Genomic DNA, 14,105 nt, shown 5'->3' with positions numbered 1-14,105 from the left:
TTGGTTTTCTGTAAAAAGAATAACTTCAGCTACGACTCAATGCAGGAATGCTAGAGCAACAACTCGAGTATGATGTGTTTTGGCAAAACTGCTACAGAAATCTGTCGACCAAGAGACTGGGTCTGAATCTAACCTTGCCCCTGGATGTCACATTCTGCAGTGAGGAGCTACTGGGTTTGTTTGACTTAATGCGTGTTGCCGCAATATCTAACAAGCCATTGACATCAAAGTACCACGATAGCTATTTGAAAGCAATCTTATTATGGTTTTCCAATCGCTCTCGTGGTACTTTTATGTCATCAGCCTGTTAGATCTTGCGGCGCCGCATAAAGTCAAACAAGCCCAGTAGGTCCTCACTGCAGAACCAGGGACGGATTATGACTTCAAAGGGCTCCGGGGCCAGATACTTCCAAGGGCTCCTCCCACAATTTTTCCGTTCTTTCCTTTAACTGCATATTTACAGTTATAGTTCATTAAGGTGATTATGAATAATAAAAACGTTCTGGCTCTTTGTCAAATGCCTGCACTACGCAAAAAATTATCTGTAGAGGGAATATAGAAGTCTAATATTAGCAATACACCGAAAAATCAACAATGGACCAAATTAAGGTGTATGTCTTTAATAGTTAACTGTCAAATATACAAGTATTAATGCATCATAAAATGATTTCAAGTATTTAATGCATCACATAAAAAAATGATTTCTCACTATAAAATGCCCCTGTTACACGTCTGTAAACATCTAATCATCAAGCTATGATTCAAAAACATATGTTGACATGATTTGTTGAACATTTCACAGATTATCCACAGAGGCCTTACATAGGCTACGAGACCCATTTATTAGACATTTGTTTTCTTAGATGTTGGTATCTCTGTACCAAACTGGATGCCGCAACCTTTAAACCCAGGGCCCCCTCGGGCTCATGGTTGTCAATGCCCCCTGGGCACATGGCCCCATTGGCCCGGTCAGTAATCCATCCCTGTGCAGAACGTAAATGTTATATTCTCTATTCTACAAACTTCTTACACTTTATAATAAAGCATCGTGTTTTGCATCATATTTCATTCTATTCTAAACAAAATCCGAGCAGTCATGTTGCCAGAATCACATATTAATATTAAAAAAAAACGACAGAAAGCACTTTTGTGTTTTGTCATTTTATTTAATTTCATTTAACTTCTTTTAAACCTAAAGTGACGTGAAATAGGACCGCATGTAGTGACTGTGACTGCTATTTCATTTCTAATATAACCGTCTGCGTCATCCCTTCCTTACGAGTTCAAACTTTCGAGTCTGGATTTGCCAAGTCCGATCTAGCAGGAACACACGTCCGTTCTTTGCCTTCAGTGAATTGAGAACGGCCTCAGTCAAAGCGGGTCATAGAAAGAGTGAGGGAGGGGAAAGCGTCGCACGCCGCGCTGGCCCTAGCCGTAGAAAACTATTTCAAATCCCATATGTGTTTTTGTAGGTGGGGGAATGTTGTTACAGGATAACTGCCTTTGTATGTCTTTTTACCATTTTAACAAGCTAAACCATGATACATGAGTTTTTGAGCCTCGAGAATTACAGCGCCTTCTTTTAGGGTTTTCTTAGTGAATGTATTGGTCAGGGAAGTGTTGTTGGACAGCACTATTGTGGGCTAGACGACTTTCCTCAGCCCCCTTCTCTAGAGCGCTGGCTAACATTAGCAGGATAGCCGCTGCCTCCTCTGTACTCCTGTAGAACAAGAGAAAAACTGGTTGGGAGACATGGCGGAGACTAAAATCATTTATCACATTGACGAAGAGGAGACGCCGTACTTGGTGAAGATTCCCATTGCGGCTGAGGAAATCACTCTGCTGGATTTTAAACTAGTCTTGAACAAGCCGAACTACAAATTCTTTTTCAAGTCAATGGACCAGGACTTCGGGTGAGTGATTGAATGTGCAATCCAGGGCTGCAAGGATGTGCGCGGCAAATCCAAAAACAAAAGCTTTTATGCTGCATACTTTGTCTTTATGGGAATTTTATTATGTGAGAATGAATTGCCTATGTTGTGCCAGATGTTTTTGTGGCTTGGCAAAGGGTTTCCTTGAGAGTGGTCTAGCCCGGAATACAGTAATCACTACAAACAAACTTTGGGATATATCATGAGTTTCGCGGACGTCATGAATATATTACTATATCAATGCTTATAAAACATTACAAAATTTCTGTAGTACACACTAAATGAAATGTAGGCTACATATGCAAAACTTAGTTTTAGATATGTATGATATCTTGAAAGTTGCAGCCACAGAATCTACAATGCAATGACAGTGATGTCTGGATTTGTGAAATCGATATGAACATATCTGGGTGATGTAAAAGAGATCTCTCTCTCTCATTTTATTCTTCATCTGGAAAAATACTTCTACGTAACCTCACTCCTTTTTTACTACATGTGCTTTTTCAAAGAGTTGCTATTGACAGAAAGTCAAGACAATAAATATACCTCATATACCTGTCGGTTATACATTCTCCAGATTCTGCTAGCATGTATGTGGTAATCTTTGCAAATTAGGATGTTAACATTTCATCAACATGTTTGTAAAGTTTTGACAGTTTATACTTATTCTCACTTAGACATAAATCAAATCAAAGATATTCATCATAAGACTGTAAAATGTAAAGCATGGCGATCTGTTGCATTATTTATACCTTCCTGTAATACTGTACACTTACCTCAGGTTATCCATGCTTTGAGACGATGGTGTTTCCTTTATTTTACAATTATATATGCAATATGTGCTGTTTATTGTCAACACAGAAAACGCATATACATCCCCCTTGCACACCCTTTCACTGACATAAACAAATTAACATTGGAAGTGTGGAATTTACATGGTTATTCTAAATAGATTGCAATTTTAATCCCGTAGCCAAGATGGGTGCAGTGAGCTGTGTGCAAATTCATTTTAAAGGCTGTCAGTGTCTAGCCAGTCTCTGTGGATAGCGGTGGACGTTTGTGTATTATTGTTGAACAGCTTTGGATGTGGATGTAATATGATCTGGTAGTCGAGTGGGATAGGGAGCAGGCAGCAGCTCTGTGGTGCTGCCGTGGTTATTTGCAGTGCGTAGAGCCAGCAGTCAGTCTGACGGGTTTGGTTGCTTGGCCGGAGACAGGCCTTTTGCTTAGTATCTGGGATAGAATCAAGTCAACAGAAAGAGAGTGAAAGGGTGAGCAGAAAGAAGTGGAGACCCTTTAGTGTCTCCAGGACCCCTTTACATTCTTGAAGGCTTTTGTTTTACTTTTCGTATAGCTTAGATTCAATAGCAGATTTACTCTTCTCACCTTATTACTTGCAGTGGATGTCATCAAAAAGTGAAAACTGGATGGTCTGCAGACTTAAAGATCGGGTAACATGCTATGTCATGCATTCTGAGTTTTTTACACTGTTGAACGTGCTGACTTCTCATGCTTAACATGGTCAACTTGTTAAAAAAAAAAGATCCCTGTTTCATAACAGGGATCCAGACTTATAAAACTTTCCTAAACAAGTTGGAGTGCAGGGGGAGTGTATCAAGCATAGAAAAACTACGTCATACGTCCAACTTGTTTTTTTAACAAGTTGACCATGTTAAGCATGAGAAGTCAGCACGTTCAACAGTCAATGATGGATGTTATATAAACGGTGGATATAACACTGGATTTGGAGAATGTTTAAAACTGATAGATGGCACAGTCCCAGTGCAAAAAGACACCGGACATGAACTGCACATGGTAAGTCAAACTAAGTCATTTGTCTGTGTTTTGTTGGCAACTGGTCTGTAAATACATAATGTAAAAAACACGAAGCATTTAATACGATGATGTGTACTATTGTGTGCTCGTGCTGTAGTTCCGTCCCACTGCCTGCCTCCAGCAGCTCGTGTTTTTACAGAAATAATCATACAGCTGCATTTCTCTTTCATAAATTTAATCAAACTTAACACTCTTTGAAGATACATTGTATGCAATACTAATGTATAGGTACTCAAAATAATATGAGATTGGCAGAAACTGCGTGTGTTACCTGGGCTTTAACAAATCTTGAACTCATGTTGTTGCTACAGCTTTTGTGACAACCTGCTTCTCAAGTGGTTGAAGTTTGAGGCTGTGTTGTGTTTTTGTGTGTTTGTATGTACGAGTTAGAGGTCAAGGGTTGTTTTTCAAGTGCACATGTTGGGCTTAGTTGGTGGCATTAGGGGGTTTGAAGAGGTTTGGTCTTGGGAATTTTCAAGTGCTTTGTCAAATGGTTGTATACTTGTATCACCTGTTTAACAAAGTGTTCAGTTGGTGCAAATACAGTCAGCTCTCATTTCAGTAGGGATGCACCGATTAATCGGCCGATATTGGATTGATTTAACATTTATTTGGTTTATTAGGGCTCTTTGATTTCCGTGAAGCGGAAAACACAGATGGGAAGTAGCAAACACGCCAGAAAGTACTGCTGAACAGCTTATGAAATTCAAATTGTTCTATGAATAGAACTAAGTATTATTCAGTTTCTGTATAAATATGCATTCTGCTTGTTCTATGTTTGAATGAGTGGTGTGGTTTTGTGTAACTTACTGTATTGGACTTTTTAGCATCTGGTGGACGCGAACCAAGGGGGAATCTTCCGGTCTCTCATGTGAAATCAACACAGAAGTGACTAAAACTGCAATTCACCGACTGGCAGCTAGAGGCTGGCTCCAAAACAGAGCAGAATCTCATTGAGCCCCATGTCGAAATGGCCAATAAAATGTTTACAGCCTGGAAAAAAAATATATTTTTCGATTATCCGGGAGTGACGCACGATGGCGCAGTGCTAAGATGGCACCGACCGTAATTAAGTTTCATTTTCACTCTTCACAAACCTATGGGTGACGTCACAGACACTACGTCCATATGTTATAAAGTCTATGCGGGATCGCATGAACTGAATCCGCTCTACTCTAAAAGAGATTTTACCGTTTCATTCGAGTAAAGCTGCTGTCAAACTTTTCGGCAAGCCGTCAAAATTAAAGTCCGTCGTCAAAATAAAAGTCCAGTTAAACTCCTAACAAACCTGCTACTAAAAATTTACAAAACTAGTAAGTAAATTTAAGTAGATTTAAAGCAGAAAAACAAACTCATAAGATGTAAGATACTGGTTCATATTAACATAGTTTACTGTCGTGATCTGTGTCTTGTGTGGGTGGGTGTGTGTGTATTGTTTTGTCCAACACGTGGAGTGCCGTTTGACAGCTCTCCGCGTGTCCGGTGTCTGCATCACTCGCCCCGCCCCCGTGTCTCCCTGACACGAAATCTGATCCATCAGTAATGTAAAAACGTTTGTTAAAAGTCTTAAGGTTGGCATTTGTATGAAATTCCCAATTTAATGGCCTGATGTCTTTCACCCGTATAGATAGTTTTATTTGACGCATGCGCTGGCCCGAACTTAACTTTTTCTATGTGTTTGATATAAAATAAATATATTATTGTATGTTAAGTCAATTAAAACTACTCAACATTATTGATTCATTGTGGAGGTCTGCTGGAAGTTAAGTTTGGGCCACACAGCGTTTGTTTACGTTGTTACTTCTGACAATCAATATGTAGGTTGTTCTAAGAGTACTGTTAAATTATACAAAAAAAAGACATTGTTTGTGGGTAGGTGTGTGTCCATTTTCTGTTATTGAGGATCTCACTGTCGTAACTGTATTTCTGTTTAGGGTGGTAAAGGAGGAGATCTCTGATGACAGTGCCAAGCTGCCCTGCTTTAATGGAAGGGTTGTGTCCTGGGTAAGCACTCTATCCCCCCCCCCCGCCCTCCCATTGTTGTTGTTCCAAAATGCTTTCTACTTGGCAGAAATGAAACCACAGTGAGTTGACCAATGTGCTGTACATTATATAACATATGGAAAAAAAATCACTCACAACCTTACAGACCAGTACAACACAACAAAGAGAAAAGAACCGGGCTTTCATATCGATCCTGATCAATCTGGATCAACATCATCAAAGCTCTTAAACCCTATAGTCAGTCAGAATAGTTAACCTCGTTTTACCATTCATGTCCATTTTTATTTATGTCACATGGAATTCTGAAAGAACACTAAGTGTGTGTGTCAGCCCCAGCATACTAAGACTGAAATCCAGCCTTGTCTAAAAGCTTTCAGAGAAAAGCCGGAATTTAAATCAAAAGACTTTTAAGAAATCAGACACACTGGGATAGAAATAATAGACTACTGTCAAGATGGCACAAGGTCCCTTGAGATGGAGTGCACAATAACCAATAACTGCTGTAGCGATTTAAGCTGTATGTTAAAATAAGGATGAGTATAACTCACCAAATAAGACTCTCCACCAGATCTATCAAGATCACATACATGAAATGAGTTATTTAAAACGTCAATTTCAGTCAAGGAATTAGTTTAGCTCAATGGAAAATATGTATAATAATTGTCATTACACATACATATTTTACAATTCTGATTAGCATTATAGTGATAAAAATCTTATATGTATTCGTCCAGCAAATGCATTGATGATTTGTACACTAACGTTATCTCATGACCATAAGTAACGTGACTTTACCAAACATTATTAAGAGCAGAGGTAGCATAGATCGAAACACAGTTTAATTGACCCGTTTGTGTGCGTGAACACAGAGAACCCATCACAAATGCCTTTATGGTTTTTATTAAACTCTACTCTACATGGTAACATAAATGATGATTGCATAAACACAAACAAATACACAAGACATGAAACACAAACGCGCTAGGAAGCGCAGAGAGAGAGAGAATGAGAGAGAGGTCATGGCCGCGAGGCAGGTATAACATGTCTGAAAACCAATAAAAACATCTTTAACAAAGAGGCATGCTCTTAACGCAGCTACTCTATAGTAACGGATACTTGCAATCTCGGTGTTGGACCAATATCCGTATGCGCATGGATGGAATTCTTGAATGGTTTCAGAATGCAGTCCTGTTGAAAGGCTGAGTTTAGATTCTGAGTCCGAAGTTGCATGTCCTAATCGAACTCCCCAGAGGGGAGCCCCAAGCCGGGGGTGTCCGTTGGATTGTCGTCAGCGTCCTCTTTCTTTTCCTTCCAATTCCTAATTCCAAAAGCCTATGAAGTGGATCGGTAATGGTGTTTTAAATGCATACTTGCCCTGCCCCCAGATGGTCTGCAGGCCAATGCCATGAAAGTGATAAGTGGGCAGGAGAAAGTTCCTTTGTTTCTCATGGCGCTTCATTTGCATAGCTCTGACAGTATGATCAGTTTGCATTTAACACCTAAACTTAGTTATGGACAGAGTATGATGCATGCTATGATTTTATAACATAGCTCAACATATAGGGAATTCAAGGCGGAGTAGTAAAATATGAAACATGCAAGGCATTGAACTGTGAATCATCCCAACGTATGAATACATCAAATTAACCCTAAATCAAAATTTGTATATCTAACAGTTCAATCTAAAATGGCACGAGCGCAAACACACAACCTAGACATTTAGATAGATTTACAGAAAACGATAGTTTAAATCACATTAGTTCCTATTTGTCAGAGAAGTTTCTCTGGTTAGCCTCAGATGTTAAGTTAGAGATGAGACACAGACTTATCACCAATGCTTTGAAGCTTAGGTGTCGTAAATATCCTACAGAGAAACCAAAGGGTTATCACTCACTCGGTGTGAGTTCAAAACCTAAAACCAGACCCATGGAGCCATGGTTGATATGGTCTTTTGATGATGGTATCTAGAAACCAGGACAAAAGGGAGTGAGGGGGTTTATGGCTTTCCTCTCAATGATCCAGTCACTACATGGCCATAAGCATGAAGAAAAGAAAAGGATACAATAAAGGGACACTGTATGTGGCCGTAAACACCCCTGCAGCATTAGGAATTTGTTCATGTGTTAAATTCCATAAGAATTATCAATGTATTTCATAATATATTTAATAGAAAAACTGATAAACTGCCGTTTTCTGTCTATCAACTGCCAAACACAAGGCCTCTCCAACTTGTTTGTCAGTTAAAATGAAGTTACATAAAACCCTGACACCTGGTATGTTGGACCTGGAGCATTGTGTGATCAGTTTTACACATTTCAATGACAACACCATGAATATGTGTCGATTAAAAAAATCATTGTTTTTATCAATGTGACATTGGATATTTTCCAATCATTCTCGTTTCATTTGTTTCTTGTTTTTAGGTATCACGTTTACTCGCTTTATTTTCCCTTCTCACTCTCTGTTAGTTGGTGTTCTCAGATACCCCTGCAGCAGAGCCTCCAGCCCCTCCTGTGGAGGTCCAGCCTCAGCTCTCACCTCCCCCTCCTCCCCTAACTCCCCCTCCACCTGAGCGGACAGGGGGCATCGGAGACTCCAGACCCCCCTCTTTCCAGTGGGTGTACTGTAACTACATCTTAGTTTCATTTAAATTACTAGAAAGGATCTGTAAAAAAAATTTGATTAATAAAACAACAGTTTGCCCAGAAATAAAAATTGTTTTATCATTTACTAATCGTCACATCATTCCAAAGCTGAATAACATTATTGTGAGTCTTTTGATAAAGCGAAAAATATGTAATAGGATATAATATATAATATGCAAGGATTAACGTATGTGTCTTGACTCTAAATGTTTGTTTGTGTGTAGTCCCAACACTGCAGGCAGTCTGGAGAGCCTAGATGATCAAACAGAGACAGAGTCAGTTGTGTCTTTCAGAAAAGAAAGACCTCGGCCCAAAGAGAGCTTAGAGAAACATGGTGAGATGCACACACACATGTTGGGTTTTCATGATTTTTTTTTCTTTAGACAAGGATTTTTATACAGTGTAAACCGATCCCTCACACTAACCTTTATGCATTTTTACATTTAATCAGCTTTATTTATCAGCTGTTTTTTCATAGGGACAAAATAATTTCCCCACCAGGTCACAAATCACTGGTATTACCATCCACAGGCCAGGGTTTACCAAGACACTCACACCTACGTACATTCGGTTCCTTCTGTTTTTGCTTGACATTGCCTAATCTACTAACTATTTTTGTGATTTATCTCAACATCAATGTTTAGGTCTACATATGAATGGTCAGTCCCATTTGGAAAGACACCTGAAAGGATATGAAAGTGCAACCACAGTGATGAGCAGTGAATTGGAGACCACCAGCTTCTGTGATTCAGATGATGACGATACAATGAGCAGGTCAGAGAAACACCCACAAGACCCACAAGTCAATCATTGTCTTTCATAAACTCTTTACTAGTCATATGATTTATTAAACCTAAAAAAAATGTGTGTGTGGATCTAATTACATTTAAGTCAATATTACAGATTTTTTTGTTATTAATATTTTTTTGTAAATAAGGTTCAGTAGCTCTACTGAGCAGACCACAACTTCTAGATTGCTTAAACGGCATCGCAGACGCAGGAAACAGCGCCCCCGGCTGGAGAGGGTACATATGTTCAAAATGTCATTGAAACTTTGTTTAACATTGTAGGGAATGATGAACTTGAAAATTTATTTATTTAATTGAGTTCCTTTTTCTGTTTTACTGTAGGCTTCCTCTTTCAGCAGTGTAACCGATTCAACCATGTCCCTAAACATTTTTACAATCACTCTTAACATGGGTCAGTGCAGTTACTTTAATTTATTAAATTTTTCTCACATTTACCTCTCTGTTTTATGAAAAATGCCCTCTATACCCTTTTCCATATCTTTGTTGTGCTCTATAGAGAAGTATAATTTCTTGGGCATCAGTATAGTGGGTCAGAGTAATGAGAGGGGAGATGGAGGTATCTACATCGGCTCTATCATGAAGGGTGGAGCTGTGGCTGCTGACGGTCGGATTGAACCTGGAGACATGCTCCTGCAGGTGTGTGTTACTGGCAGAGGAGGTACAACTGTAACCGTAAGACCTGCACATTTCTTAACTATGTTGTCTATTATTATTTTTTAGGTCAATGACATCAACTTTGAAAACATGAGTAATGATGATGCAGTCAGGGTTCTACGTGAGATTGTGCACAAGCCAGGGTGAGCAATGACAGAATTCTCTTAAACCTTGTTTGGCTAAATGTCACGCTACATGCAAAATTATTACACTTATAATATAGTAATACGTCCTAAAATATAGTGGCTTATAACGTAAAGTTATTTTGTCGCTTTTGATTTCATAGACCCATCACCCTGACAGTAGCAAAATGTTGGGACCCCTCTCCTCAAGGATATTTCACTCTGCCAACCAGTGAGTGTTTTTATGCGGAGACATGTAACATTTTCTGAGAGGGGGAGGGCGAAGACTGGAATGGAAAAACACTGCCTTATTTAAACAACTTCATTTCTAATCATCTCTCATATTTCCGGTTTCTGTCAGATGAGCCAATCCGACCTATTGACCCTGCTTCGTGGGTCAGCCATTCTGCAGCCCTGACGGGGGCGTATCTGTCCTACCCTAGCAGCACAATCACCTCAAGTTCATCTGTCACCGAAACTGAACGTAAGTAGTTCTACTGAGCATAAATTTTATCCTTTATTTGTCATTATTGTTAAGGACTGTGATTTTTCTTTTACTTCCAAATTGGGAATCATTTTAACAATAATTTGTGAACAGTTAATGAGATAGTTCATCCAAAAATGAATATCCTGTCATCATTTATTCACCCTTGGATTGTTCCAAACCTGTATAAATGTCTTTGTTCTGCTGTACACAAAGGAAGATATTTGGAAAGATGTCAGTAACCAAACAGATCTCATCCCCCATTTACTGCCATTGGAAAGAAAATAAGTGATGACAGTAAACGGGGGACGAGATCTGTTTGGTTACTGACATTCTGTCAAATATCTTCCCTTGTGTTTAGCAAAACAAAGAAATGTATATAGGTTTGAAACAATCTAAGGGTGAGCAAATGATGACAGAATATTCATTTTTGGGTGAACTATCCCTATAAAGGCCACAATCACGGAGGTGTTGATTTATTTTGTGTGTCCGTTGATGACTGTGTCATTAAATTTTTTTTGTTTAGGAGCAATATTACTTTTACTAAAGATTAATAATTCTAATCAATAATTCCAATATTAATAATCAACTATTTAAAACAACCCTTGGTTATTGATTATGTCATTGACATTGTATAATGGAATTGTAGTTTATTCCCTATTTAAAGATTTGTGTTAAAGACAATTTGAAGACCATTTTTTGGTTGAGGAACCATTTGGAGCTTACTGGTTTGGTTAATGTCATGCTTTAATAGAGATTTGAAGACATATACTTTCTATGGAAAAACAATAATAATTCTGGAATCATGGCAGCCTAAGAAATTCTCTGTACTCTTTGATGATTACATGTCAAGACGTCACATAATGTATAGATTCTGCAATAAAAGAATTCTGTCTTCAGGCTTTGACGACTTCAGTCTGTCTCTGCGCTCTGATATGGTATCGGTTGCCAAGGCCATGGCTACTCCAGAATCAGGCTTGGAGGTCAGAGACAGAATGTGGCTGAAGATCACCATTCCCAACGCTTTCCTGGGTCAGAGTTATCCTGAAAACTATCTTGACACACCTTCTAACATGTAACATGAGGCTTATATTTTGTACATACACATGAGCTTTAAATCTAACTTAACATTTGTATGTGTAGGTTCTGATGTGGTTGAGTGGTTATACCATCACATTGATGGGTTTCAGGATAGACGAGAAGCTCGTAAATATGCCAGTAACCTACTGAAGGCCGGTTTCATCCGTCACACCGTTAACAAGATCACCTTCTCCGAACAGTGTTATTACATATTTGGAGATTTTAGCAATTGTGAAAATTGTGAGTAAAATCTTATAATATTTTCTATAACAAAATGATGGTACCTTCTGTTTTCCACAGTGTTCTTTGTCACTCCCATCCTAAGTGATTACAGTTCTCTTTCATTTGCTTGATTTATCATTCTCGCACCTTTTTTCTGCTTGTCAGATATGGCCAATCTATCTCTTAATGACAATGATGGCTCCAGTGGTGCTTCAGACCAGGATACATTGAGTCCTCTTCCGCTGCCAGGGGCGACGCCATGGCCCCTGCTTCACTCATTCCCGTACCAGTATCCTCACCCTTACTCCACTCAACCACCTCCCTACCACGAGCTCTCCAACTACAGCTATGTCCCAGGCAGTGCAGGCAGCCAGCACAGTGATGGTAACAAGCCATCTCAGTTTGTCATAACAAACTACTAAAGTTCTGCATTAAATATATTGTAACGCTTTGTTTCACATCTCATTCTAAGGTAGTCACAGCAGTGGCTCCACATGCAGTGATGGGGACAGGAGAAGAGGCAGCAAGAGTGTAGCTGGGAGTATAGCCGACTGCAGCATACATGATGACAAATCTCCTGGCGGGGGTGGGGCCGACTCGCGTTCTGGAAGCGGAAGTGAATCAGATTACTCTGTTCGCAGCAGTCTGAGATGGGACCGCGGCTCAGCCACAGCCAGTGAACATAGCCGCTCAAGTCAACGCTCACGTCATCGCCCCCCACCCGCTCACCTTGCCCCATATCCTGCCGGAATCCCAATTCCTTACAACCCAATGATGGTAATTATGGTGCCTCAGCATCCACACCCACATTTAGCACTTGGATCCCCACTCCCACAAACCCCGACTTTGCCTCACCATCCTGTTTTGCCACCCTCCATCACATCTGGGGGGCCACCTGGAGCTCCACCAACCCGTGACCTGGGCTCAGTCCCCCCTGAGCTCACTGCATCCCGACAGTCTTTTCACTTAGCCATGGGAAACCCCAGCGAGTTTTTTGTGGATGTTATGTGATTAAGGGGAAGGAAATCATTTGTATAAGTTGATTTATGTGTGAATGAGTGCATGTTGAAAGATTTGAAATCATGTGATAACTGTGAATTTTACTATGTGCCTGGCAGTAAATGTAGTTTACTGTATAAGTGTAGCTCTCTCTCAAGTTCTTGTCTATACCGGTAGGAACAGGGTTTATGTATACAGATGGAACATTAATGGTAGCACAATCCATTTTGTCTCTGTGGTATTAAATGCAACAAAAGAATTGTCTTATTTGTTTCTTTAAATATTTGACAAGTTACGCTGGAAGGCCTTTGATTATACTCTCCGAGGGTCCTCAGAATATTCCTACAGGGAAAATCAGGTTTGCTCGATGCCAAATTAAAGAAAGTTCTAGTTCCAGTCAGGTAATTTAACATCTTTGTCTTTAATTACAGTATTGCCAAGTCTGGCCAAAGGTACTGCATTCACACCCTTTAAAAGACCAACAAGGAAGTATTTCAACCAAAATAAAAAAGTCTTGACTTTCCTACCCTTGTGTTATTGCAAACCTGCATTATTTTCTTTTATTGCGGCAGGAGAAGAATGGTTACGCTGCTGTTTCTCACGCAAATCTCTGGGATATAGCTTAGTTGGAATGTAGCACATAAGTCCTATGGACTACTTTAAGGGCTCTTTTAGAGAAATTTTGGTAAGCAGGCTCTGGTTACCATTCACTTTAATTCCATGAAAAAGAGCTGCATAAATATCCTGCCGTTCAACAGGGGAAAGGAAATCATACAGGTTTAGAACAACATGGGAGTGAGTAAACTACTACTTTTAAAGGCATGACATCCACTGGACCACAAGCATGCCTTAAAAACACAACCAACCAAAAATATATAAATTAAAGTCCTCAAAATTGTTAATAAGATTCATGAATTATAAGCTCCAAATTTTGTATTAAAATTATAATAGGAATTTCTGAAAGCTTTCCTCTCATGCACTATAAACTACACACTTATGAGAAGGAAAATTGTTTTTATACTGCAAAATGGACCCAACAATTTCCATTCACTTTTGTTTCTGGATATTAAAAAATGTAAAGAAATGACAATATAAACCTCATAAAAGGTACTTAAGAATAAAAAAGGGTTGGTTTTATGATTATTCCTATGTCTATTTCAGTTTTAATAACCCTTTTCAAGTCTTCACTTTAAATAAATTTGTGATATAATTAACTCCTAGTCTGGTCATTTATTCTGTGAAAAATATTATATTATATTTAACAAAAAACCTGACTGTAGGTCGATTGAACCGTAAGCGCTATAATGCTAATTCGCTTC

At 39.1% G+C, this 14,105-nt stretch overlaps 1 protein-coding gene across 1 annotated transcript; it reads left to right on the top strand.

The window, feature by feature from the left end:
- The first annotated feature begins 1,371 nt into the window (after positions 1-1,371).
- Positions 1,372-13,309, top strand: dvl2 (dishevelled segment polarity protein 2). The gene is made up of 15 exons (XM_056756010.1): positions 1,372-1,913; positions 5,702-5,771; positions 8,240-8,385; positions 8,641-8,750; positions 9,061-9,190; positions 9,354-9,441; positions 9,547-9,616; positions 9,722-9,861; positions 9,946-10,022; positions 10,166-10,233; positions 10,363-10,485; positions 11,386-11,517; positions 11,629-11,805; positions 11,953-12,171; positions 12,260-13,309. The coding sequence occupies exons 1-15, from the start codon at positions 1,753-1,755 to the stop codon at positions 12,796-12,798; spliced, it is 2,250 nt and encodes a 749-aa protein (XP_056611988.1). The 5' UTR covers positions 1,372-1,752; the 3' UTR covers positions 12,799-13,309.
- Positions 13,310-14,105: the final 796 nt, after the last annotated feature.

Source organism: Triplophysa dalaica, chromosome 1 (genome assembly GCF_015846415.1).
Source record: "Triplophysa dalaica isolate WHDGS20190420 chromosome 1, ASM1584641v1, whole genome shotgun sequence".
NCBI classification, from domain to species: Eukaryota; Metazoa; Chordata; class Actinopteri; order Cypriniformes; family Nemacheilidae; genus Triplophysa; species Triplophysa dalaica.
The sequence above is the reverse complement of the archived record's forward strand: the minus strand, read 5'-3'. Positions and strand labels throughout refer to the sequence as shown.